Genomic DNA, 27,987 nt, shown 5'->3' with positions numbered 1-27,987 from the left:
CCGCAGCGATTCGAACTTGAGACCTTGTGGTTAGAATTGCTGCCCAGTACCACTAGGCTACCACCTTGGTGGCATGTTATGTCAGTTCCCCATCAACATAACACCGGAGCTGGGGATTAACGGTGTTATGTCAGTTCCCGTCCATATCCTTTTGAATCATGCTTTAAGATTCTAACTTATCTGATGCGCCAAGGCTATTTATATGATGCATTTAGGGAGACCGCCTGGAATTATTATTCCGACCGAACATCGACGGGTAGTTCTATATACACCCCCCCTATTGCTGAGGACACCCCCAAAAACCAAAAAAAAAATACCCAAACTAACCTTTAGTGTAATTACCATATTGCCCTTGAAATTTTCTCATACACCCCCCTTCCTCCTCCTCCGTTTCGTTTTGAAAAGAAAAAAAAAACACCCCTCAAACCCCCCTTAAACCCCTCCTCCCCCGTTCCCCCTTCTCCCTCTCGTCGCCGGCATTCTCCCGATCTCCGACCACCTCGCCGGCTTCTCCCGGAACCACCTCGCCGGCTTCTCCCGAAATTTTTTTTTTTCACGGTTCGTGCTCCGTTCGGCACTGGATCGCCGAACAAAAGGCTTCTGTTCGGCTGAACAGTGCCGGACAGAAGCCTTCTGTTCGGCAACCCTCAACCGAACAGATCTGTTCGGCTGCACAGTGCCGAACAGAAGGCTTCTGTCCGGCACTGTTCAGCCGAACAGAAGCCTTTTGTTCGGCGATCCAGTGCCGAACGGAGCACGAACCGTGAAAAAAAAAATTTCGGGAGAAGCCGGCGAGGTGGTTCTGGGAGAAGCCGGCGAGGTGGTCGGAGATCGGGAGAATGCCGACGACGAGAGGGAGAAGGGGGAACGGGGGGTTTTGGGCGTTGGCGAGGTGTTTTGGAGGGGAAGAGCGGGGTGGGGGGGGGTTTGGGGGGTGTAGAGAGCAATTTAGGTGAGAGGGTGGGGAGGGTGGGGGGTAATTTAGGAATTTTTAATTTTTTAGGGGTGTCCTTAGCAAATGGGGGGTGTAGAGAGTATTTAATTTTTTTTAATTTTGGGGGGGTGTCCTGAGCAATAGGGGGGGTGTATATAGAACCACCCAACATCGACACCTCTCGCCTCCCTCCGGTGCAACGGGCTTTAATTCGCTGAAAAGAAGAGGTGGGACAGAAGGATAAGAAAAGATTGGGGACGATGGCGGATCAGACGGCGATAGGGGAGGATTTCGAGAAGAAGGCGGAGAAGAAGCTCAATGGATGGGGTCTCTTCGGATCCAAGTACGACGACGCCGCCGATTTGTACGATAAGGCCGCGAATTGCTTCAAACTTAGCAAGAAATGTAAGCATCCCTTTCTCCGTCGCTGATTTCGTTCCTTCTGATCGGTTCTTGATCCTGTGTTATTTTTCATGATATTTAAGGCTCGGCGCACAATCTGTGATATTTTTCGGTTTGACCTTTTTGATCTGCCGGTATTGGGGAATGATTCCTTGTCATTGGATTTCTTTCCCCACTTTTTTATGATTTAGATGATTACGTGATCTTAATGTGAATTAATTTGGATTGGGATCTACAAATGTTGGAATAGATGGTTGGATGATTAACAGTATATGTAGATGATAAAAAATATAATTTTTCTGAACCTATGCAGTTGATCTTTTGAACTTTTTTGTCATTTATTGAATATATTTGTCAGTTTGTTGGAACCTATTTGGCTATCTCTGATGATGGGTAGTGAACGAAGAAATGAAATAACTGGCTAGCTAGGGGAAATAAAAGAGCCTTGGACTAAATCTTTGTATACTTTCTAGCTTAATTTAAAACAAGATGGTTTTACTTCATGAAGCAAAACCTGGAGACAGATAATGGGGTAACATCAAAATTGGACCATCCATGTTACCATTGAACCATTGAGTTGAAATTATCATTGATCAGATAATCGTGAGTGGCCATACTTTTACTGCATTCCATAGCCAATAGATGGTGCCAGTAATGCTGAATCTTTTATTAGTTGAAATCACTTGAATTTTTTGTCGACTCTTAGAGGTCCACTGTCACTCTGTCTTTAATTCATGCCACTATTTGCTTCTTTTATGTTACTCTTATATCACATTCCATTCAAACATTTTTCTGTCATTTCCTAATTTGTTTTTTTTGCTTGAAATTGCTTCATTTCCATTTTATGGTCTATGTAATTTTGCAAACCTAATTATTCTAATGTAAATCAAATCTAAAGACATGGTATTCATCAAAATGAAATTTGATATTAAATCAGATTGGGAAAATGCAGATAAAGAGAGTAATGTTCAATCATCCTTGCTCAGGTTACTACATGGTTACCACCATATATCGGAAAAGCCAGGACACTTCTTTAGTATTTCAGATCTAACAGTTGCATTAAATAATGTCCTATTAGAAGCACCATGGCCAACTAATGCAAGCCATAACGCATGCTGGGAAAATTACTTAAAGTAAAAGATCTAAATGCATTAAAAATGAAAACAAGTTCATTGTATAAGAAGAACATATTATTTCTAAATGTATGAGCCTACAGGTTTTTATAGGCCTTAAGCTGCATAGTTTTGTCTACATGTATGTATAAACTATGGATAATCTCATGGATATCTATAGCTAGCATACCTAAAAAGATCGGTCTATCAAAAACTAGTATTAATGTATAATCTTCTAGTTAACTGCGGCTTGACCTAGTGGTCACATTCCTCTGCTCTGCAACTGCAGGTTCTGGGTTCAATTCCTCATTGGTGCATCCTGAAAATTTGGATCTGAGTAATTATAGTGCGAGTGGGTCTCACCCCCACTTTCTCGCTCTCTCAAAAAAGTATAATCTTCTTTTATTAGTTGCCAATTCATATGGGAAGTAAGGCCAAAGTATCATTGCTAGACCACTCATGGCTAGCTGACTTGGTTTAGTTAGCGTTTTTTTTTCATTCCCATGATAGGATCTGTGCCTTCAAATATTTTGATGCAAAACCCCAAATCTGAGTTTTAGAGTCTAGCTATGACTTGGACCAGGGGCTAATCTTGGTGTTTCCATGTTGAATGTCGGCCTAGACTTATATATGGGTTTGGCTTGATTATGACCCATTTCTAGCCCACACCTTTAATATATGAATCAATCATATACCTTGTGTGATTGGAATTAGATTGTGGAGTTGTTTGGCAATGAATGTTCCATATCATTCTTATCACATTGGATGATGAATATCAAAGATGCCAGGAAATCAATAGGGGCTGTTTTTTTTTTTCTTTTTTTTTTTGTTTTTTTAAGAACTAGGTGAAATCAGGTCATTGGTATCCAAAACCAAGTTAACTTCACCAACTGAGCCAGCTGGCACCCTCAACAAGTGTTGTATTGTCATACTGCTTGATTAGTAAACAGATATGGATCATGTTTTTAACTATGCGGCATATTTCCTGTATTGGATCCTTAGATTCTATTAATTTTTTTTTCTATTATAAAGATTTGTTTGAAGGATGATCGTTACTTCAGTAGTTGGCAGAGGGTCTTCAGATGGACCTTCTATGAACCATATTTTTTAATTGGGAGGACCTTGCTTTGCCAACTTATTAGTAGGTATTTGATGATTGTTTTGCAATTTTTTTTTTTAATTATTTGCACCATGTCTAGTAACTAGAGTGATCTAAACATGTCCATAAGATCATCAAACTTCTTTCAATGCTAGCCATCCTCTCTGGTTGTTGATGCCTTGTATTGTGGTTGTTGTCCATTCACATGACAAAGAGATTGTTTGAAGTAACAAGCACCTTAGTTTCAATGCCTATAAGCACGTGTAAAGATTTACATTAAAGATGAATCTAATTTTGGATCAAATTGAGAAAGAGAGGGAAGAGAGAGAGAGAGAGAGAGAGAGAGAGAGAGAGAGAGAGAGGAGTTATGCTATATGAATTCACAATCATGTGGAGGAAGATAATTACATTGGATCCACAATGTTTGAGAAAAAACAACTAAAATTTCTCTGAAAAATTCAGATTAGTGTCCTTTTAAAAACACACACTAGTATGTGATCCTCAACTTTCCAACTTATCCAAAATTTGAAAAATAACTGTTTCAATCATTATTGGGATCTATGGAACCTTCTATATAGAAAAAATAAAAATAAAGAAGAAAAAGCAATCTTAGATACTCTTCTTAAACAGATGGGCCTATGGACGTGATGCTGTCTAGTTAACAACTAAGGCTTCCTAAACTAGCTGAAAAAAATCCAGAAGTTCAAACTAAATAATTTCATTTGTTGCTCTTACATCGGTTTTTTTTTAGTTTTCTTGTTAAGTTATAAAGGAATATGGTAATCATGTGATACACAACAGCTCTACTTCATTCCTCTGTCATGGTCTAATTCTATTGGATGTATACTAGTCTATCGATTGATTGTTTAGTAGATCCAAGATTATGAAAAAAATCATGTTGGTTTTATCTTCTGACCATCAATCTACATTAATATTAGCTGGCGTTTTAAGATGCAATGTGGAATCCTATAGCTGTGTATCCGTCAAACCAGAAGGATGTAATGGAAGTAGCGCCAGAAATTTTCCTAATCAGGCTTTTCTGGTAACTACTTCCGGACATCAATATTATTGGCTTCTATTATATAGCTTAGAAGTTTCTTCTATAGTTGTGTCTCACTTTGCCCCTCAAGGGTTTTCATTTGGTGATGCAGGTTCAAAACAATTTGAGGAATAAAATTGCATTCAGTCTACTGAATTTTCCAGAGCAAGGCCCCCCTCTGTTTTTAGGAGTACATGTTTCTTTTCTGTTGGATAGTATGCATAGGATCTTTCAAAAAAGTCTCGAAACAAACCATGTAGATAACATAGAATTCTTCTTGGCAAATGGAATAAAACTAGCCAATAGGATTGAAGAAGGTTGGCTCCAAGAAATTGAGATTCCTAATTTCCTAGCTTTGTAAAAGGAGGATCAAAGGGATGATTCAAAATTGCCCATTATAGCACAATGTTAAGTATTTAAGAGCAATAGTCCTTAATTTGAATGAATTACAAATCTTTTGCTTTGAGTTGCAATCTCTGCTGAAAGAAATTGTTCTTTTCTTTTGTTTAACTGTAGTCTAGTAAACTCTAACAGAACTTTCCCTATGTTGTTAAGGAAGATTCCTCGCACACGAAAAGACCAGAAGGTCAATAGCAAAAGTTAACTGAGTAACCTCAACTTTGATTTAGTAAAATTAACATCGCCCTTTTGCATTAGCTTTTTCTAGGTGCAGGTCGAGTGATTCCGTGAGACTGGAAAATGATCATGGAAACAAGGACGGCGTTGTCTGAGGCTTCTTATAGTCTTGAAGAAACCTGTAGAGGATCTTGCAAATATATCTGAGCAGGATGGTTCTTGGATACTGATGGCAGTCCGATATGAATTTCATGTTGAAGCAAACTTAAGTTCATAGATGTCATCCTCTATCAACGCTGCCATAAACCCTTCTAGAGTCATCCTTGAAAAATTGTTGACTCCTGTATTCTCATCAATGTTGCTCTCCTGCTGACATTGTTTAAGGCTTGGGCAAACTGCTGTGATAGGTCATTTTCAACATAGTTGAGTCAGGGTAGGTAGTTTATTGGTAATGTGGTTCTTGGCCTGCTGTTTTTTTTTTTTGCTGAAAAAAAACCCCAACAGAAAGCAATTCAAAGTACTCTATATAAAGCAAACAAAGAAGTTAAAAGGAGCATCATAATATAGATTTAGCCTTACAACTGTTTGCTGGCCAGCTTATAACAGCGTACGATTGTAGAAGATCACTTGGTGTAAGTTAATCTATGATGACATCATGGATGTTCCAGGAATGACTGCACAGGGCTTGACACTGGGTACTAGTGTTTAGTGGTTTAAGGGCAAAGGATAGGATTTTGATACAAAATGCAGCTGGGCTTAGGGGGTTTATGAGACAAAATTCATCAGATGTAGGTACCATTGGGTGTGGGTAGGGCTACAAGCAGGATCGTTTGGACTGGGGTTTGGCACAATCTAATCCAGTTCATACTCTATTCCGATAAAAAATTTCAATGCACTCCTAGTCCATTTTAATATGGGTGGGTCAAACCAGTTTTATGAGTTCTTTTGTTGATCCATGGGTTCTAGGAGTCAAACTGGGACAAGGATAGCCCAAATAAAAATGTGTAAGAAATATCTATTAGCGGCTTGAATAGATCCTAAACATATTATAGCTAGAAAATAATCATTATACAACATTTAGACTTTCTCAACAACCTTTTCACCATTAAAACATTTAGACAAAGTGCAACCACATGTATATCATCATTAAAACTCATAAATTTCCTAGTAAAAGCATATTACTTTCTTAAATTCATTGTGAGTTGTCAAAAACATAGCGTGTTAGTTTTGGGTAGTTTGGATTTGGATTTGTTCCCTACTGATCCATATCCCATCCATCTTTGAAAATTGAAATGGTTCGTATTTTTTATTCAACCAAGATTGGTCCGATTGACTTTGGTATATGATTGGATTGGGTTATTCTAGGGTTGGTTCTAGATTAGAAGTGGGTCAGTGCAATCCACTTGCAACCCTAGGTGCGTGTGTGTGGCATGGCATGTATACTCCTTGGTTGAGGAGATGAGTAGCCTGTCAAAAATCAGACACATAGATGGCCAAGAGACAGAAGTGTAGGTTTTGCATTTGATGGAGGAGGGTGCTTGTTTTGGGGGCTACCTAAGAGGAAAGAGGTAGGCAAGCTTGGGTTGCGAAAATGGGGGTTTATGAGGAGGTCTTTTGTACCATCTTTCAACATCTTGATGGATATTTTGTGACAAATGATTCTCGTAGTAACTCGTAATGCGATTATTTTAGTCATCACATCTTGGTTTTGGGTTTGAAGATAAAAATCATAGCAGATATTTCCACACATGTATGTATGTATTATTTATAAACATGTTTATATGATTTCTAGGAACATGTTTATATGATTTCTAGGAAAATACTATTTATCTTACATTCATATGAATACATGCATTGTAATTTTTCAGTCTTCAATTAGATTTAAGTTATTGACAACCATCCACTGATTTAGCAGTGTAGTGCTGAAATATATTTGTGGTATCGGGTTGTGGGACATTTCAGCTGAATCAAATTCTTGACAAAATTGAAATCCTAATAAAAGGGATTCCTAATGTAAGAAACTTTTAGTTGATATATTGCATTAATATCCTTTTTGGGCCAAAATTTTTAAGTTGTAATAATAGGATGTTTGCCACATACACTAATGTCTTTAAGTATGTTCTCCTCCTTTTTTATCATACAGAAGAATTACAGTGTTCTCCTTCATTAGAACTTCAATGTTCTCTGCTTGTCAGAAAATAATGTCAAAAAGCACTTTTCTGCAGTAGTTGATGTGTCTGATCACTATATTTTCACCTGATAGATTCTTCTAGTCAATCAGGTTATTCAAGCAAAAGCATCATGTAAATTAAGGAACCATCTTTGGCGTGAGTGAAGATCTTATGCTTTTTAAATGTATTGGAATGCAGGGGATAGAGCTGGAGCCGTATACATCAAACTTGCTAGTTGTCATTTAAAGGTCTATTCTTCTCTTTTCTGTTTAAATACTACATGGTATCAGAGTCTACATCCCTGTAATTTTGTTCATCTTGATTTCCCAAGTACAGTTGGAAAGCAAGCATGAAGCTGCTTCAGCTCATGTCGATGCGGCAAACTGTTACAAGAAAACCTCAGTTCAAGGTATTTTCTGCATCAGAGAAGCTTTTACATGAAAAGTTCTGTAGGTCATCTTTACCAAAAAAAAAAAATGAAAAGATTTTTGCATAAGGCTAGCATGTCTACAGGAGGTATATCAGTCAAGTTAAAAGGTGTTCTAGTATCATGATTTGGTTTCTTTGGGGCAATCATGATCTAGAATTTGAGTACTGATGTGTACATGTTGCACCATATCGTACCAATAAGAATTGGTACTAGTACACCTCTCTGTAATAATGCATATTGCCAGATGGTACATCACCACATTTTTGTTGTGCTAGCACCAAGAGGCAGACCATGTGTCGGTACATTACTATATCATGCCTGTCTATATCAGTTAAGGTACTAGTACAGGTACTAGTATGGGTGCTCCAACCTTTGATCATGAGTCTTTCTTTTTTTTTTTTTCTAAATCTTGTCTTGTCTTCGTAACTCTTCAGTCACATCTGATGCGGCCACTATGTCATTTGGTGAATTGGTACCCTGGCATGCTAGCCCTGTATAGAGCATGATGGTTCAAACAAACACCATTTTCACTGTTTCAGTTAAAAAACTGACTTTGAAGACTGAGTGTTATGCTTGTTGACAACAAAAAAGTCCTTTTAGGGTTTGCAGCCCATGTGCTGCTTTTGGACCTTGAAAATACATATAAATTTCTTATACAAAAATTTTCTAGTTGTTGAGGGTTTAACTGGCTTTTCTGTATAGTGAATGAATTATTTTAACTATTTCATGCCATCAATTTGTTTTCTATTAAGAAAGAGTCTCTGGTACATAGATTGGAAAAACTTGACCATGAAGTTTTTAGAGGGTTGGTGGATTGCTGCAGGCTGACATTTCTATGATATTATAGACTTCAGTACTTTAATTGCTTCTTGCAGTCATGGTTAGATAATTGAATGTGCTTAAAGACCTTTTTAACTCATTCATGTCGTTATAGTGATTCAAAAGTAATTTATGGCTTGGTGAAGGTTTCCTTTACTTTTATGAAGAAATTATTTGAGTGATAGAAGTTGGAGTGCTATTGGCAAGATATCGACATGGAAGGTTTCAGATGTTCCCAGATCTGTTTTGTTATTTATTCAGCATAGGTTGCAGCATATGCTACATCATATGATCATATAATGCGAAACTGAGATAAACTTATTGGATTCTTAATCATTGGGTGATCATGGCATTTATATGCTTACAGGATATATTTAAGGAAGGTTGTTAACACCATCAATTGTATCACAAGATAAAGTTTCTAACATGGTGCGGCCAAAGGACTAGAAAGAGCAGGCAGCAAGCCCCACATATTCCCTTAGATGGTCCTTGATGGTCAAATAGAAGCAACCTAAAGTAGTTTTGGTTGGCCTTTTCTAAGGCCTTGAGTTAGCTTATTTTAGTCACTTTTTGCCCAGTCATTTCAGTTTGCAGGTAGGGGAACTACGAGGCACCCAGCTGTAGGCCGACTAAGTTGATGTTGGCCAGCTCCTTTTTGAGACGTGTTAATTTCTCTTGTATTGGGTGTCCAACAGGTGTTATTTTATTTACTGTTTGAAGTTCTAATAGTGACAGCAAAAGAAGAAAGTTTTAATTGGAGCACTGACTCAAATCATGGATATTTTTTTTTGTTGCTTCACAGCCAGTCCTCTTCTGGGTTTTATTCAGCTGGTTGTTTTCTGTTTTAGAGAGTCCTAATGAACTAAATTAAAATTTAGCTTAAAAAAAGGAGCATTGAAGCTTTTGTTAGATGGATGTCTACTGCCGTTCTATGTTAGGGAGTGTTAATTCAAGTCACAAAGGTTCCAACTAATTTCTGTTGTTGGAGATTTTACTCAGCAATTATGTCTAAAATTTCCTCATTTATGTATCCTACTGGAAGTAGGGGTGCTGAACTTTGCATGGTTAACCTACTTTGAGAGTGGTAACATGGCTGAAGGGTCAGTTATTTCCTTCTTTAATGATTTCTTCTTAATTCTCTTGAAGTTCTTATCCTGTTTCTTCTTCAACTTTATATCTTTATTTCTAGTTGAGATTTATTTCTGCTGTTGCACAGATGATTAGTATTTTTTATTAGATCTTGCAACTGATCTAATATATCTGCTGCATAGAACTTCTTTATGGCCGATTGGTATTTAAACAGGGTTCAAATTACGATGTTTGCTGCTTGAACAAGTTACATACTGTTTGGAGTTTCTAATTTCTAATGAATTGTGTGGCTTGCATCATAATCCATTAAACTGAGTTCCTTGTATGATTTATATACATATGTAGATCACTGAATGCTTGGATAATTGTGGATGTCAATTATATATTTTATAGGGTCGAATGTGTGATCAAGAGATAGTGCCAAAGTATGTAAAACCGACTGAACCGACGTACCGGTGGAGACCGGTACCGAATTGGCCAACCGGAAAAAAAAAATCTGCGACGAGCGCGCGCGTCCGCGTTTTAGCCAATTGCCACTTTGTGGCATTAAATGCCCACGCGGGGCCGCGTGGGCATGCGATCGTGCACAGTGCCGTGTGGGCTTGTTGCCCCGCGCGGTGAACCACGCGCGGGCGCGTTCCCTGGATGTGGAATCGCGCGTTAGCACGGGGAACCATGCGCGGGCGCGGTTTCCTGCCCGTGGAATCGCGCACGGGCGCGAGCGATTCTCCGCGAATCGCTCGCGCCACGAGGGCAGGGTGCCCCGCGCGCAGACGCTCTTTTTTTTCTTTCCTTTTTTTCCCCCTTCCTTTCTTCCTCCTTCTCATACTCTCTTCCTCTCCTTCCCCTCTCTCCTTTTTTCTCTTTTGTTTTTCCCTTTCTCCCGCGAGCAAAGAAGGGGCCGGAACCACAAGCAAGATGGGTGATCCTCATCGGCCCGAGGGAGAAGGTCGGCCCGAGGCCCGGTGCAACAGGTAGGCTTCTTCTCTTCTTCTTCTCCTCTTTCTTCCTCCTCTTCCTCTTCTTCTTCCTCTTCTTTCTTCCTCTTTCTTCCTTTTCTTTCCTCTTCCTCGTCTTCTTCTTCGATGCCGGTACCGAGCTTGTACCGGTTCGAACCGGACCGGTTCGCACTGACACCGAGCTTGTACCGGTGTGAACCGCACCGGTTCGCACCGGACGGGCAAAGAGTCGTTCGGTTCCGGAACCGAATTCTATAGCTGTACCGTACTGGTGCTGGGCGGTACCGGTAAGGTACAAGCTGAACCGGTCAGAACCGGCCGGTTCAGCAGACCTTGGATAGCGCAAAATGATCAATCTGTTATTATAGTTTGTCATAATATGGCTAAATAAATAATAATTTAATGGATTAGCAAGGAGGTAGACAAAGTGGATTAGTAAGTTGGTAGTGCCATATTGTTTATGCCGGGATCTCGTGAAAATTTTGTTGACACCAGTCAGTTAGATGTGTTGTTTATGATTATTGTGCAACAAAAACATAAGATGAGCATGGCAAGGATTAGATTTTTCCATTTTGGATGGTTTTTTATGGAAGCACTAAAATGGTAAATTTCGAATTCAGTTACATGGAGAACGCTAACTATTGCACGATATAGTATAGTACCATGAAGAATCAAGTATGATGATTCAAGACACACATAGTAGGAATTGAATCATGTTGATGGTCTAAGGAAAGAAATTATTGCTAGTGAACAATGATTTGCCATGTCAACTGTGATAGGCTATTGGTTGTGAAGAGGGTCTACTGGTCTAGAAATTTGTTGTGAAGAGGTTTTGTCTGGAACAGTTAGTGTAATACCTGGGCCCCATATTTGAACATTGGGCCATGACATCTAATAGGCTAACTGGGCCCATGGTTGGCAGCCCGTTTGATGGCTGCCACTCCTGCTTTATGCATGGATTTGACTAGGGCCAGGTGGGGATCAGAGGAAGGCCCAGGTGTTAGGTCCTTCACAGGGGAAAGCTGGGGGTGACACCTCACCCCAGCTAAAAGAGCCTTACCGCTCTCCTTCCTCCCCAAGGACTTTCTAGGACGATGGCTGAAGCACCGGAGCAGGAGGCACTGCAGTTCATCCCCAGGTAAGCTCCCTGATCATTCTGTTTCTTCTTTATTTTTTCTGTTCTAAAATAAAATAGAGGAGGGACTCCGTACACGGTTCTCGGCTGCAGCCGTTGCCGGCTCTCGGCCGGGGGGTTGCAGTCGGCCGGAGCCCCATTCCCTTCTTTATCTTCAGTGGGATAGGGGTCTCGGTGAAGAGAAGAAGGGAGGAAAGAAAAGAAGAAGAAAGAAAGAAGAAAAAGGAGAGAGGGAAGAGGGGACTCCCGTGTACGGCCGCGAGCGTCGTCGGCGCCGTTGGTCCCCGCCGTGGGCTGTTCCTCCCTCGAGGTCTCTCTTCTCCACGGGAAGGAGAGAGGGTCGGCGACCACGGGCCGCGGCTGCTGCAGGCGCCACGGGAGCTGCCGACCGACCTCAATCCGGCCCCCGAGCCCTGGCATGGGGTCGCCCCCCCCCTCTATGGTCACGAAAGAAGAGGAGAGGAAAAGAAAAAAAGAGGAAGAGGGGACTCACCGGCTCGTCGTCGTGTGCGGCGGCCGCCGGCTTCGGCCGCGAGCACCATCGACACGAGCGTCGACCGCAGGCGCGGCCAAGAGAGCCGCAGGCTCGGTCGGGGATGCCGTAGGGCCTGGTCGCGGACGCCGCCGGTCGTGGCCCGGCCCCCTCCGCTCGCCGTCCTCCCCTCCGCTCGTCGTCCTCCCTTCGTCGGAGAAGAAAGGAGGGGAAAGGGGGAAGATAGGAGGGAGTCGGGAAGGTTCTGGAGAAGAGGAAGGGGAGATCGGGATGAAAGAAGAAGGGAGGAGAGGAAGCTTCGGGAAGGAGAAGAAAAGAAAAAGGAGAAGAGAAGAAAAGAAAAGAAAAATTGAAAGAAAAAGAAAAAGAAAAAGAAGGAAAAGAGAAGAAAAAAAGAAAAAAAAATGAAATGGCTTTAGCCAAATTTGACTAACCCAAGCCCAATTAGACTTGGCTAAGTCTAAATTTGAGCTCAATCAGATTGGGCTAAGTCTAGACGAGCCCAAACTATAAATTGGATAAAATCCGAGCTAATTTAAGTTAAATAGAAATGGGTCCGAACCCAATTAAGCTGAGTTGGTCTCAGCAGACCTAATTGATTGTGAATCAGGCCCAATTCAAGCCCAATTCAACTGACAGAAGATTGAATTGATCTTGGGCTAACCCTGACTCAGGCCCAAATGAGCCCCATTGACCAAATCAGAGGACCCAATTGGCTAGAAAAGGTTGGACCCAATTATAAACGAGGCCCCATCCTTTAATTAAAAACCCAATCAACCCATGTGGACCCAATCTGGTTTTAAATCGAACCCCAAAGGCTTCAAATTGGACTTGGGCTAAATCCTTGGATGGGATCCAAGCAAGTAAGTTCATAATATGATGAACTAAGAGATTTTATAATAAATAAATGGGGAATAATGTAATTCCTGTGATGTTGTTTTAGGTGATTAAGGATTTGTCACCTGGACTTGAGCAATTTGGAAAGCGAATTGATGTAAGTAATCTATTTTAATCTTATTGTGGATCATATTACTATGTTTGTTAAGTTTTTAAAGTGTTATTCATGCATGATATGTTATGATGGATAAGTAACTTGCATGATCTCATAAACTATGGCCATGTATGCACCATGATTATGCTGATATTTTAATCATGCATGCAAGTTAGTATAATGAAATACTATCTAGCCAAGAGGTACTATAATGGGCTCAAAGATGCTACTGATCGAATGCAACTGAGCTGGCCTTGCTAGTGGCCGAGAATGACTAAGCTGGCCTTGCTAGTGGCCGAAAATGACTAAGCTGGCCCCGCCAGTGGCCGAGAATGACTTCGCAGTAGCATCCGAGAGAATGGACCACGGTATGCCGGGGGCACGATTTCATGTGCGTGTTTTATGAAAATTCTGTTTGACTGAAAATACTGCTTTGTTTTCCAAGCATACATATTTTGCCATGATAAATTGTGAGATAATACACATTTCAGCTTCTCAAACCCTGCATAAACATGGTTACCATTATGTTCGATCCAGTAAAATTATGTATGATTACTTACTGAGCTGTGTAGCTCATACCCGTTATATTTTTTTTCAGATCACCACTGAAAGCTGCCAGAGACACTTTAATTTTGTATTAGGGCTTCTTTCTTTTGGGGTAAAGCAAGTATACTTTTGTGTACATAAACTACATAGAAGCTCTGTATTTGGGTACTGACCAGCATGTTGTACTAAGAATGCTTTCATATGAAAAGATTTGGTTGGTTTGACTACCCTGTTACCTATGTATGAGGCTGCATGCTATTGTGGGCGGTAGTCGGCAATAGCACGGCCGTGTCACGGATCTGGATCCAGGGCGTGACATTCTCGTGGTATCAGAGCAATAGGTTAACCATGAGTAAAAAAATTTAAAGTTTTAATAAGGGAATGGGTAGTTAAGTCTCATTTAGTAAGATTCCGTATAACTGGAAAGAAAGAAAAGATTTTATTGGTTGCATCATTGGTCAGTCACGAAAACTGCTTGGCACAAATATTTTGATAGGTGACAATGAGCAACAAAAAGAAAGAAGTTAAGGGTAATATAAAATTATTCTAGGAGCATGATTATGACGGGTATGGTATTAGAATCCAAGATTTAAGACTACTAAGGATTTTGGTATTTTGAATCAGAATGCTAGCAAGCCATGCCAAAATAAGAATAAATTATTTTGGAGATTTTTCGATGGAGTAATTTGTATTTTTTTGGATTATGATTAAATTAGATTTTGACTGATATTAAGTGGAGTACTAGCCATGGAATGTTAAAGTACATTGTGATTACTTGTGTATCAGTATATAGGTAATTTTGGAAGTTTAACTTGATACTGAGTACTGTGGATAATACTTCTAGTTTGAAGTTAATTATTTTAATGGCAAGATAGGGTTCGTTCATAAGTTGTTTAAGGCTTGGACAAGGAAAGATTTTATATTCTTCGAGGATGAAATTTGTATGACAATTATGCATGAAACTATTATATAAAAATAAAATATATCTGAGAATGAGAATTAAGAGTTTCTCCTTTGTTTACTTGGAAAGTGAAATATTAGATCTTTGCAAATTATAATGCAAGATTAATATTTTGATTGGAAGTCATTTAGTAAATTCTGAGAATAATTTTCAATGTTGAAGAATATTTTAGGCTCAAATGTTCTACTATGGATAAAGTGCAGTAGTTTGTGATCCTGTGATAAATCAATTAAACAAATATTAGTTGATGTTTTGAACAAAAAAAAAAGAAAATGATGATGACATGGGGTCATTAAGAAATGCGAGTGGAATCAGCAATAGAGTTGATATGGGAACATGCCCAATAGCACATGATGTTTCAGGGGTTTATACTTAGTGACCCTGCTTCTAAGATTTGAAGTAAACTATTTCATCTCTAATAGAGGGGCATTTATTAAATGCTTTCGTTTATCACTAGGAAGCAAGTTTAAATTGTTTCATGAAGAAGGTGAAAGTTATGGATGATAATTCCACATATCATCATCTAGTGGAAAGAGTACAAAAGAAGAAGATTTTTAAATAGAGATCTTACAACAAAAGTATACATCCTTTTCTTTTAACGGAGATGTGAGATCCAGAATCACCTTCTAGCAATGCTAAAGTAGGGCAGATTATTGCTCAAGCAATTTAAAGATACCTAATATAAGATTAGGATATTGAGAAACAATTTCTAGAAGTTTACATAATTCCGAGCCTAAAATGTTCCAAGATGACTTGAGAGTTTATCTCTTATTAGAAAAGAAGGCTCATTTTCAATGGATGAAGTTATTGAAAAGGTAAAATTCGTTTAAAGCGTTTGTTACTTATTTAAGAGGATCTTATATTGGGATACCCTTTCTTTGCTCGCTCATGGAAAAGTAAAAAGAAGTTCTATCTAAGTAAAAACTCGATCAAGATGGAGGAAAGATTTGAAGTGCAAATACACATGAGGTATTAAATAGTTCTGTTTGTAGACAAATAGTATGTTGATTAAAAGTTATTAGTGAATTCAAAGGATTTTGATCAGAGTGCGCAGCGAAAACATAGTGATTTGAATTATTTATCTAAGTTGGCCAGAAGTATTATTCTTTTGATTCGAAAAGTTTTAATAATAAAAGATTTGATCCATTTTCTGGTGTAGTAGGATTTTTCTTGATAAATAAAAAGAGAATGTTCTGATTTTTGGATATCACTGTGCTATCTTAGATTCTCCAGTTTTATGTCATGCTAAGAAATTCTTAGCATCTTGAGACTAGAATTAACGGATCATCAATTTTGATCTCAAATCTGGAATATGCTGATATAAACCTCCGTCCTCCTAAAATTGAAGCTTGAATTTCTTTAATTAATATCAACCCTTTATTTGATTGAAAGAAATTGAGGTGGTTAATCGACTTTGATGAATATCTACCAAGGATGGATTAGAATTGTTATGATCTAATCTTGTGATAGATCGGTTAATCAAGAGAAGTTGATATTTTGACAAAGAAACTTGATCTTCTTATTCAAAATTGAGATGTTGATTTTTGTGTATAAGAGAAAAGTTTGATTTAGATCACCTACCAAAAGAATCAAATTTGAAAATGTTAGACCTTATTCTGTTGATAAGATCTAATGATGAAACTGTATCGATGAATAGAATTATTGAAAAATGTGAATTAGAATTCTAATGGAGAAAAGTATTGTTGATTCTCTGAATAATCTGGAGATAGCTATATAATTTCACTAGTGAGTTTTACTATTGTTGGCAATTCTTGGGAGATTTTGAGCATCTTAAATTTAGTATTAACGGATTGATAGTTCCTTGGTTGGGCTTAGACCTGGAATGGCCCCTACACCTAGCTATGACATTTTCAATCTATCTCTTCGAGAGGGGTTTGAGGTTTCGCTAGGATAAAGTGGATCATTAAATTGTAGGCAAAGTTAAGAGAAGAAAAAGGATTATAGATTATGAAAGGTATTTGATGCTAATGCTCTCACCTATTTCTGTTAAGCCGATTACGATCTTTGTGTGGACTTAATCGAAAGCAATTAATTTCTTGGGCCAAGGATTATAGTATTTAAAATCTAAGGTAGGAAGACCAATCTTGTTTTGGAAGAGACCAAAAGAACTCCTATGTATCATAGATGAAAAGGGGTCAAGTTTTGAGATGCCCTGATTTTTCCAAAATCTTATGAGCGAGCTCTTTAAGAGGGGGACTGTTTAGGAGCTCGAGAATGATGTGATGGTGGCATACATTCGAAGTTTAAAGCTCTAAGCATGATTAAATTTCGAGGACGAAATTAATTTAAGGGGGGAAGAATGTAATACCTGGGCCCAAAAATCAACTGGGCCCAATTACTTCTTTTTGGGCCCATATTTGAACATTGGGCCATGACATCTAATAGGCTAACTGGGCCCATGGTTGGCAGCCCGTTTGATGGCTGCCACCTCCTGCTTTATGCATGGATTTGACTAGGGCCAGGTGGGGATCAGAGGAAGGCCCAGGTGTTAGGTCCTTCACAGGGGAAAGCTGGGGGTGACACCTCACCCCAGCTAAAAGAGCCTTACCGCTCTCCTTCCTCCCCAAGGACTTTCTAGGACGATGGCTGAAGCACCGGAGCAGGAGGCACCGCAGTTCATCCCCAGGTAAGCTCCCTGATCATTCTGTTTCTTCTTTATTTTTTCTGTTCCAAAATAAAATAAAGGAGGGACTCCGTACACGGTTCTCGGCTGCAGCCGCTGCCGGCTCTCGGCCGGGGGGTTGCAGTCGGCCGGAGCCCCATTCCTTTCTTTATCTTCAGTGGGATAGGGGTCTCGGTGAAGAGAAGAAGGGAGGAAAGAAAAGAAGAAAGAAAGAAGAAATAGGAGAGAGGGAAGAGGGGACTCCCGTGTGCAGCAGCGAGCGTCGTCGGCGCCGTTGGTCCCCGCCGTGGGCTGTTCCTCCCTCGAGGTCTCTCTTCTCCACGGGAAGGAGAGAGGGTCGGCGACCACGGGCCGCGGCTGCTGCAGGCGCCACGGGAGCCGCGGGCCGACCTCAATCCGGCCCCCGAGCCCCAGCATGGGGTCGCCCCCCCTCTATGGTCACGAAAGAAGAGGAGAGGAAAAGAAGAAAAGAGGAAGAGGGGACTCACCGGCTCGTTGTCGTGTGCGGCGGCCGCCGGCTTCGGCCGCGAGCACCGTCGACACGAGCGTCGACCGCAGGCGCGGCCAAGAGCGCCGCAGGCTCGGCCGGGGACGCCGCAGGGCCTGGTCGCGGACGCCGCCGGTCGTGGCCCGGCCCCCTCCGCTCACCGTCCTCCCCTCCGCTCGTCGTCCTCCCTTCGTCGGAGAAGAGAGGAGGGGAAAGGGGGAAAAGAGGTGGGAGTCGGGAAGGTTCTGGAGAAGAGAAGAAAAAGAAAAGAAAAGAGAGAAAAAAAAAAGAAAAAAAAAGAAAAAAAAGAGGGAAATGGAAAGGAAAAGAAAAATAAAAAAGAAAAAAGAAGAGAAGAGAAGAGACCCTTAACGGGTCTGGCCCAATGGGACGGATCGGGGTTCGGGTCCGAAACCCGTTAAGCCCAATAATAAGAAATTGGTTTAGCCAATTGAACCTGAACCCGAGCCCAATCAATTGAGCTAAGTCTGGACGAGCCCAAACTGCAAATTGGGTCAAGTCCAAACCGAATTATGCCCAAATTAATTTGGGTCCAAATCCAATTAAGTTGAGTTAGTTCCAGCAGACCCAATTGAATATGAATCAGGCCCAATTTAAACCCAATTCAACTAATTTGAGGCCAAATTGACCCCGGGCTGACCTTGACTCAAGCCCAAATGAGCCACATTGACCCTGAACCAAAATTAAACCCAATTAAACTTGGGACTAAGCCTATTGACCAGACCAGAAGACCGAATTGGCTAGAAAAGGCTGGACTCAATCATGAACCAGGCCCAATCCTTTAATTAAAAACCCTATCAACCCATGTGGACCCAATCTGGTTTTAAATCGAACCCCAAAGGCTTCAAATTGGACTTGGGCTAAATCCTTGGATGGGATCCAAGCAAGTAAGTTCATAGTATGATGAACTAAGAGATTTTATAATAAATAAATGGGGAATAATGTAATCCCTATAATGTTGTTTTAGGTGATTAAGGATTTGTCACCTGGACTTGAGCAATTTGGAAAGCGAATTGATGTAAGTAATCTATTTTAATCTTATTATGGATCATATTACTATGTTAAGTTTTTAAAGTGTTATTCATGCATGATATGTTATGATGGATAAGTAACTTGCATGATCTCATAAACTATGGCCATGTATGCACCATGATTATGCTGATATTTTCATCATGCATGCAAGTTAGTATAATGAAATACTATCTAGCCAAGAGGCACTATAATGGGCTCAAAGATGCTACTGATCGAATGCAACTGAGCTGGCCTTGCTAGTGGCCGAGAATGACTAAGCTGGCCTTGCTAGTGGCCGAAAATGACTAAGCTGGCCCCGCCAGTGGCCGAATGGACTTCGCAGTAGCATCCGAGAGAATGGACCACGGCATGCCGGGGGCACGATTTCATGTGCATGTTTTATGAAAATTCTGTGACTGAAAATACTGCTTTGTTTTCCAAGCATACATATTTTGCCATGATAAATTGTGAGATAATACGCATGTCAGCTTCTCAAACCCTGCATAAACATGGTTACCATTATGTTCGATCCAGTAAGATTATGTATGATTACTTACTGAGCTGTGTAGCTCATACCCGTTATGTACAATTTTTTTTTCAGATCCTCACCACTGAAAGCTGCTGGAAACACTTTAATTTTGTATCAGGGCTTCTTTTTTTTGGGGTAAAGCAAGTATACTTTTGTGTACATAAACTACATAGAAGCTCTGTATTTGGGTACTGACCAGCATGTTGTACTAAGAATGCTTTCATATGAAAAGATTTGGTTGGTTTGACTACTCTGTTACCCATGTATGAGGCTGCGTGCTATTGTGGGCAGTAGTCGGCAATAGCACGGCCGTGTCACGGATCCGGATCCGGGGCGTGACAGTTAGAATGATGAATAATGACATAGAAAACCCAGATGGGTGTCAAAAGGATGTGACAGTGCTTGCATTTATGTTGGATGCCATCCTTCATAGAATTGACTTGTAAGGGAAACTCCAAAATATGGCTTAAGAGGAATGTCAATATTCAGAGGATGGCCAAGCAATACCACACGGTGATCATATTTGTTGTCATAATTTGTTGTACAAAAGGGAGTTAGGGAAGTCAATATAATTTTCTGCAGCTAGAGTTTGGTTGGATGTAGAAGATCTGCAATTTAGAAATGCTGTGATCATTGCTTTGCCTTTAAAGTCTAAGGTATGTATTTTAGTTACAACAGTAAGTTAGTTACAACAATAAGTTAGCAACAACTGTTTAAGACTGTTAGGCTGCAAAAGGTCTGGAAACACATCGAGACAAGCATTGATAGAGTTGAGAATCTAGACTGTATTTCTGAAACAACTAAATATTAAAGAAGTAGAAGTGAGTGACTGAGTCCATCATATGTATAGAGAGAGTGCCTAGCTTTGCATATTCGTGTCTTGTATTGACAAATAGAATAAACACTTAATAGGTGAAAATAGTGGACTGTGACATAGACATTAACTAGACGAGGCTTGTTGGTTATACAAGTCAAGCATATAGGTGTGGATGTGTAGGTTGGAGTATCTGCCTTTTTAATTATCACAAACCCATGGAATTCTTCATCTATCCAGCATCTGTTGAACTTCTTTCTATAACTTCTATTAATTCATTCCCATTTTCATGTGAGGTTATTAGGTAGCATTCTGAAACCAATTTTGTAATGTCTTATTTCTATATTGTAATTTTCTGCAGATGCTGCGCAGTCCTTAAACCAGGCTGTGAATCTTTTCTTGGAGATAGGCAGATTGAACATGGCTGCAAGATACTGCAAGGTAGTAAATTTTCTCAATTATTTGAAATATAGTGACATTTAGACTGACTGAAATGTAGAAATTCTTTTATGCTTGCTTTAGCCATTACTTGTTCTGACAAAGTCTATAATAATATGCATTATTGCTTGATACTTCCATTTGGTGAACTGTCCTGGTGTTATTTTTCACCTTATGTTCTGTAATTTACTTGTTGGGTGATTTAACTTAATTTAACTTAATTGTATATTCTTTCTCCAGAACATCATAAAAAGATAATATTGTGCTGACTGAGGATATCATGTCTTCATTTACAGGAACTTGGTGAGTTGTATGAACAAGAGCAGGATTTGGAGAAGGCCATGGATTACTTTGAGCGGGCTGCTGATCTTTTTGAAAGTGAAGAAGTAACAAGTTCTGCTAACCAATGCAAGCAAAAAATTGCACAATTTGCTGCTCAGCTAGAACAGTAAGATACACATGTTTTGCTTTTGCAACATAAATTTTCGAAAGCTTAAAGTTAAATAATGAATGCACTATCTCTTTTAGAATGTTCATTTGTATATTACATGTAAATAAGATTGTCAGTGTCTTTTTTTTTTGTGTGCCAAACCCTGCTATAGAATATGAATAGTGAATCATATTAATCAACAAAAAACAATAAGCCCAGTTTTATTTTGTTTTTATTCTTAAAGAACTCTGTTGGTGTTACACAAGGCTTTTGTTGAACACGTCTGAATCTTAAGGGAGTGAAGAGACAAAATCGGCTCAACTAAGTTAGAAAAGTCAATAATAGAATAGGGCCTCAATTAAATTTTGTTTATATGTAGTAGCATATATTAGGAGTAAAATATATAGAGAACAAGGCTTTGTAACATTCATGGTTCCTTATAAGAGCTTTCACAAACTTTTCACAATAATAAGATTTTATTATTGTTGAACTTATTATGTTGTTTAAAAAATCTATGTGATAATATTAGAATTCTTTTTCTTGTGGAACAAGGTGGATATAAATGAAGGTTTGTGTAAAATATTTTATCTTTATATTTGTTGTTTTCTTTGACATTTTATTAATCAGTTCTTGTGTTTACAATCAATTTTAATGTTGTCTTTTTACAATATGGATAGCTCTTCTTATCTTGTTGACATAACAATTTCTATTGCAACTGTTTGCTAATTCTAGATGTTCATTTGGTTATGGCAATATTCGACATGGCATAATTTTTGGGATCACTTTGTGCATCCTTTGTTCCTAACCTACTTATACATCATGGATGGCGGAATCATCCCGAACCACCCAGTTCGGGGTGTACCGAGCTATACCGGGGGTGGACCAGGATGGTTCCGATGAGCAAAATGAGAACTGGCAATGGAGGGAGAGAAGGAAAAGAAAAGAGAGGGAAAGAGAGAGAGAGAGGAGGGAGGGAGAACGAAACAGGGCTCAACCGATGTGCGGACAATCAGAGGAGAGTAGGGCTTCCGAGCCCTCTCTCTCCCTATCCCAACATCTCTCTCGCGCTCCCTCTCTCTCTCTCTTTTCCTCCCTTTTCTTTTCCCTCTCCCCATTTGGTTTTCCTTTCTTGATATGCATCGGGACAGGACAGCACAATACCGTACCATACTGCCGGCCTACCGGCATAAGTGTTAGTTCCAGTACTATGGACCTTGGTACAACAACATGCATATATTTTGTTATACATTTTACTCTATTGCCTTTTCGCTTTTCCTTCTTTCTTTCTTTTTGTTGTATCATGTCAATGGTGCACTACATGTGCTACATCTTTTTTTGTGTTCTGATGGTCTATAATTCTTGTTAAAGAGAACTTAAACTTTCTTATAGATATTTTCTATAGAAAATAGCTGTTAAGTTGGACATGTTTCTTTTTGTTTCTTTTGAATTTATAGTTGTATATAACAATATTACATCTATCTAAAAGTTTTAAACCTCGATTTTGGTCTCTTAAGTAGAATTTTTATTTTGGTAGTTTCTGTGGTTTCAATAGTTCCCCTCCAAGTTTCAGAATTTCGGTCAAAAAAAGAAAAAATCCCAAAAATAAAAAAATAAAAAAAATAAAAAAATAAAATGACGGTACGTTATTCCATATTATTTTATTGTGTTTTGAGCATGGAATGCCGTACCGGTCCGGTCCTAGACCGGTACTGAAACGACAAAAAAACCGGTATTTTCCCGTTTTTTATCCGAACCCGCCGCGCGCTGTGGTTTTTGAAACCACCGCGTACCGGCCGGTACGGGCGCTGTGGTTTTTGAAACCACCGCGTACCGGCTGGTACGTATCGGAGCGGACCGGTACCATACCGGACCAGACGGCCACCGGTACCGGTACGGCGGACCTTGGTTTTGAGTTTTTTTGGATCACAGTTTTTGTGGTTTAGACAGTGTTGAGCTAAAAGTAAACTATATTGAAGCTTGATGTGCTATATTACACTTTGCACGCACTATAAAATGTACTTTGCTTTCCCTACATTTTCCCTAACTTTTATATGTTACCTACACTTTTCTCTCTTTTTTTTTTTTGTGAATTCCCTATATTTACTTTTGTTCTTGTACTCTACTAAACTATTCTCTATATTATTCTATTTCATTTTAATAATTCATCCAAGGAAAGAAAGCCCCATCTGAATATATTTCAATTTATTTCCATTTTTAAGAACTCATCTAAGCAATAAAAAATTTGTTCAAGCATATTTCATTCAAATCATTTTAATAACTCATCTAACCAAAAGACACCGGTCTAATAATATTTCATTCTATTCCATATTAATAACTTAGCGAAGCAATATATATAAATATATTAAATAAACCAAATAAATAAGAATACATTTTATTTCATTATTTCAAGATGCAGCTTACCATATCATAATAAGAAAGCTTCAACAAAAATGACAAATTTAATAAATAGAGTCTTGATAAATATGTAATCCAATATATTAGTCAAATTTAGAAAACATTAACTATTTTCACGTGCTAAATAAAAAAAAGTAAAACATAATAGTTTCAGTTGGTTTCAGCTGAAACTTCCGAAATTGGGCCGAAACTGACCGAACTAATTGAAATTGTGTCAGTTTTGGATCGTTTCAGCCGTAACTGATATATTTCTGCCAGCACTTCAAACCTTGATGAGGATGATAGTGTTATTTTGATGATTAACAAGCAATTATCTAGAGTATATTAAAAGTTAAATTGATACTTCATTTATAAGTTCATTACTCTCAGTATATTTGTATGAATTGATATAGAGACATGTTCTTGTTCATTTGAATGAATCCTTGAGAATGCAGCAAAGTGTGGATTGAGTCGACCCAAAGGTTGATTGGGTCGACCCCGGCACATCAAGAAATCATTTGTCACACTCCTGCAAAAATGGCACAGATGAACAGTGAGTTGGGTCGACCCAAGGTAAGCATGAGTCGACCCAACCTTGAAGATCCTCAAAACAGGAAGGAAATAAGCTCTCTGGATTTACTGAGAGGGTCGACCCAAACAGTGGTTGAGTCGACCCAAGCTTGAGTCGACCCAAACCCTGAGAGGGTCGACCCAAAGGCAAGACAGAAAGACAGACAGAAAATGGTTCTCTGGAATTACTGAGAGGGTCGACCCAAGAAGAAGTTGAGTCGACCCAAGTGAACTTTGAGTCGACCCAAAAATTGGTTGGGTCGACCCATGAGAAGGAAGGCTGAAATTCAGGTTTCTGTGGTTTCTGAGAGGGTCGACCCAAGGAATGTTTGAGTCGACCCAAGTAAAAGTTGGGTCGACCCAAGGACAGGTTGAGCCGACCCAAACACGGGCTGAACAGTAACGGCTAGTTCTGCAGATGTACTTTTTGCTCTTCCCAAGGTGAGTAACGGCTAGTTTTTCAAATCTGACCATTGGGGCTTGTCCAAAGAAGGTTGGAAACTATTTAAAGGGGCACTATTCATCAGAGAAAATATCTTTTGGAGAGAAATATCAAGGAATACACAAGAAAACAAAAGTGCCCTAATCTCCTTTATCAAGAGCTTCATTCAACAATCAAAGAAAGGGATTGAGCAGTTTCAAAGAGGCATCAAGAGCTCCATCCTCCCTTGAAGAGTGAAGCATCCTTGACAAAGAAGAGCAAAGCCACTTCAAAGCGATAAATACTTTTTAACTCTTCTTTGTAGTTTATATTGTTTCATATGCTCATTTAGGAGTTTGAATCTTTTCTTTTTGTTTGTCAAACACTTTGTAAAGGTTCGTTGGTTAGCCCGCAAAACCAACAAAGGTTTTTGGTGAACCCGGAAAACCAAAGTGTAAAGGTTCGTTGGTGAGCCCGCAAAACCAACAAAGATTTTTGGTGAACCCGGAAAACCAAAGTGTATAGGTTCGTTGGTGAGCCCGTAAAACCAACAAAGGTTTTTGGATTGTGAGCCCGGAAAACAATCCAACTGTAATCCGCGGGATTATAGTGAATTCCCAAGGGGACGCTTGGGGAGTGGATGTAGGTGCTAAGGAGAGCACCGAACCACTATATATTGTTGTGTTTGTGTTGTGCTTGTGCTTACGTTTATTCTTGCATCATCTTCTATCTTTGCACTAGTTTAAATCATTCAAATAGTTTAAGGAAGCATCCACCGCACTTAATTAAGAAAGTCCTTTTTAAACACCAAAAATTTAGAAGAAACCAATTCACCCCCCCTCTTGGCTTGTCACCTTGGGCAACAAGTGGTATCAGAGCAAGGTGCTCTAATAGTGCTCGTTGATCTAACAATCAAGAGTTAAAGATCATGACAACCCAAGTGGGATGCTCTATGAGTGAGGGGCAATCCACAAATAGACCACCTCTATTTAATGGCACAAACTACACATATTGGAAAGCTAGAATGAGGATATTCATTCAAGCTTCGGACTATGAACTGTGGCAAATCATCACTAGAGGACCTCACACACCCACACTTAACATAGAGGGCACTATCATACCCAAACCAGAAATGGATTGGAATGAAAATGATAGAAGATTAGCACAGTTAAATGCAAAAGCTGTAAATATACTTTACTGCTCTTTAGATGTAAATGAATTTAATAGAATATCCACTTGCACCACTGCCAAACAAATTTGGGATAGACTTGAGGTCACACATGAAGGGACCAATCAAGTTAAGGAGTCTAAGATAAACATATTAGTACACAAGTATGAACTGTTTAAAATGGAATCTACTGAGTCAATAACTGATATGTTTACTCGTTTCACTGACATTATAAATGGGCTTAAGAGTTTAGGAAAGTCTTATTCTAACTCTGATTTGGTGCGAAAAATTCTCAGGTCTCTACCAAGGAATTGGGAGGCCAAGGTAACCGCTATTCAAGAAGCAAAGGACCTCAACACACTGCAGTTAGAGGAGCTTCTAGGATCACTCATGACCCATGAGTTGACAATGAGGCAAAATTCAGAAGATGAGGTCAAGAGAAGAAAGCCCATTGCCTTAAAGACTACCACCCCTAGACAACAAATTGAATCGGAAGATTCAGATGATGATGAAGATATTGATAAAGAAGGAATGGCTGTGCTTGGAAGAAAATTCAGAAGATTTATGAGAGGTAAGAATAGACTAAATAAAAAGAAACCCATCCTCAAAGGTAACTCAAGCAAAGAGAAGGGTAAGGAGAAAGAAAAAGAAAAAGAAACCCCAATTTGCTATGAGTGTAACAAACCCGGGCATTATAAGATAGATTGCCCAGATTTGAAGTGGATGGCAAGAAAGTTGAAAAAGAAGAATTTCATGGCTGAATGGAGTGAAAGTGAGGAATCAAGTTCAGAGGAGGAAGATCATCAAGAGACGGCCCAAATGTGTAATATGGCCAATGACGATGAGGTAGATTCTGAACTTAACTGTGATTTTACTGTTGATCAATTGCATGATGCATTCTTAGAACTCATGGAAGAACATAAGAAAGTAATTAATAAAAATAAAGCTCTAAAAGAAGAAAATCAATCTCTCATTAAAGATAAGTTAAAACTGTCTCATAACTATGAAACATTAAGTAGGAAACTTACAAATGAAATCAAGAATCTAATTGCTGAAAATATTAAGTTAAAAGAAGATGCTGAAAAATATAAATCCTTGGTAGATAAATTTACTCTTAGTTCTACCAAATTAAACATGATCCTTGACAGTCAAAAAGCTGTATATGATAAGGCTGGTTTAGGCTATAGAACAAATAGGAAACAAAAATTCTTAAAGAATATTTTTGTAAAAGCTAAAAGTGAAAATATTACTTGTTACTGTTGCAATAAGATAGGACATAGAGCATATGAATGTAACTTTAGAAAGTCTAGTCAAAACAAATCAAGTAATAATCAAAAGATTAAATTCAAGAAAGTTTGGGTTCCAAAAGGAACATGGAGCACTAACCCTAAAGGACCCAACTTAGTTTGGGTACCTAAAGTTTCTTCTTGATCTTGATTGCAGGTGTGTCTTGCAGCTGATAAAATGGAAAAACGATGGTATCTAGATAGCGGCTGTTCAAGACACATGACCGGTGACGAAGATCAATTTGTCACCTTGGAACCAAAGAAAGGTGGAGTAGTAACCTATGGAGACAATGGTAAAGGGTATATCATTGGAAAAGGTAAAATTTTCATTGCTCCATCTATTTTTATAGAAAATGTCTTATTAGTTAAGGGTTTGAAACATAACCTTCTTAGCATAAGTCAATTTTGTGATAAAGGGTTTAAAGTTACATTTGAAGCATCTGTATGCATAATCACTAATCCTAAAGATAATAGTATTGTACTTGTAGGACAAAGGCAAAGAAATATTTATTTAGTAGACCTTCATGAGTTAGGCAAGAAAAATGGTTTATGCTTAATTACTAATGAAGAAAAGAAAAATGAAACCAGTTGGCTTTGGCATCGAAGATTAGGACATGCTAGTATGGAATTAATATCAAAACTAGTTAAGAAGGAGCTAATAAAAGATGTGCCAAAATTGATCTTTGAAAAGGACAAAATATGTGGACCATGTTCATTGGGAAAACAAACTAAGTCATCTTTCAAATCGAAAAATGTAGTATCAACAACTAGACCATTTGAACTCATACACATGGATTTATTTGGACCTACTAGAACCACAAGTCTAGGAGGGAAGAAGTATGGACTAGTCATTGTTGATGATTTTTCAAGGTATACATGGGTTTCATTTTTGGCACATAAGAATGAAGCATTTTCAGAATTTTTGAAACTATATAATAATATCATAAATGAAAAGAAACTCACCTTAGTAGCAATTCGAAGTGATCATGGTACGGAATTTGAAAATCAACACTTTGAA

The 27,987-nt window shown here is 39.0% G+C and overlaps 1 protein-coding gene across 1 annotated transcript in view; it reads left to right on the top strand.

The window, feature by feature from the left end:
* Nucleotides 1-1,090: 1,090 nt before the first annotated feature.
* Nucleotides 1,091-27,987, top strand: part of LOC103721481 (alpha-soluble NSF attachment protein-like) — a 41,836-nt gene continuing 14,939 nt past the window's right edge. Inside the window, exons 1-5 of the mRNA XM_008811722.4 lie at nucleotides 1,091-1,339; nucleotides 7,532-7,581; nucleotides 7,670-7,742; nucleotides 20,624-20,703; nucleotides 20,997-21,148. Of these exons, the coding sequence (XP_008809944.2) occupies nucleotides 1,195-1,339; nucleotides 7,532-7,581; nucleotides 7,670-7,742; nucleotides 20,624-20,703; nucleotides 20,997-21,148 (500 nt within the window). The 5' untranslated portion in view covers nucleotides 1,091-1,194. The remainder of the gene's footprint in view (nucleotides 1,340-7,531; nucleotides 7,582-7,669; nucleotides 7,743-20,623; nucleotides 20,704-20,996; nucleotides 21,149-27,987) is intronic.

The sequence above is a fragment of the Phoenix dactylifera genome, chromosome 10, assembly GCF_009389715.1.
Source record: "Phoenix dactylifera cultivar Barhee BC4 chromosome 10, palm_55x_up_171113_PBpolish2nd_filt_p, whole genome shotgun sequence".
In the NCBI taxonomy this organism is placed as follows: domain Eukaryota; kingdom Viridiplantae; phylum Streptophyta; class Magnoliopsida; order Arecales; family Arecaceae; genus Phoenix; species Phoenix dactylifera.
Note: the sequence above shows the minus strand (reverse complement) of the source record. Positions and strands in the feature narration are given on the sequence as shown.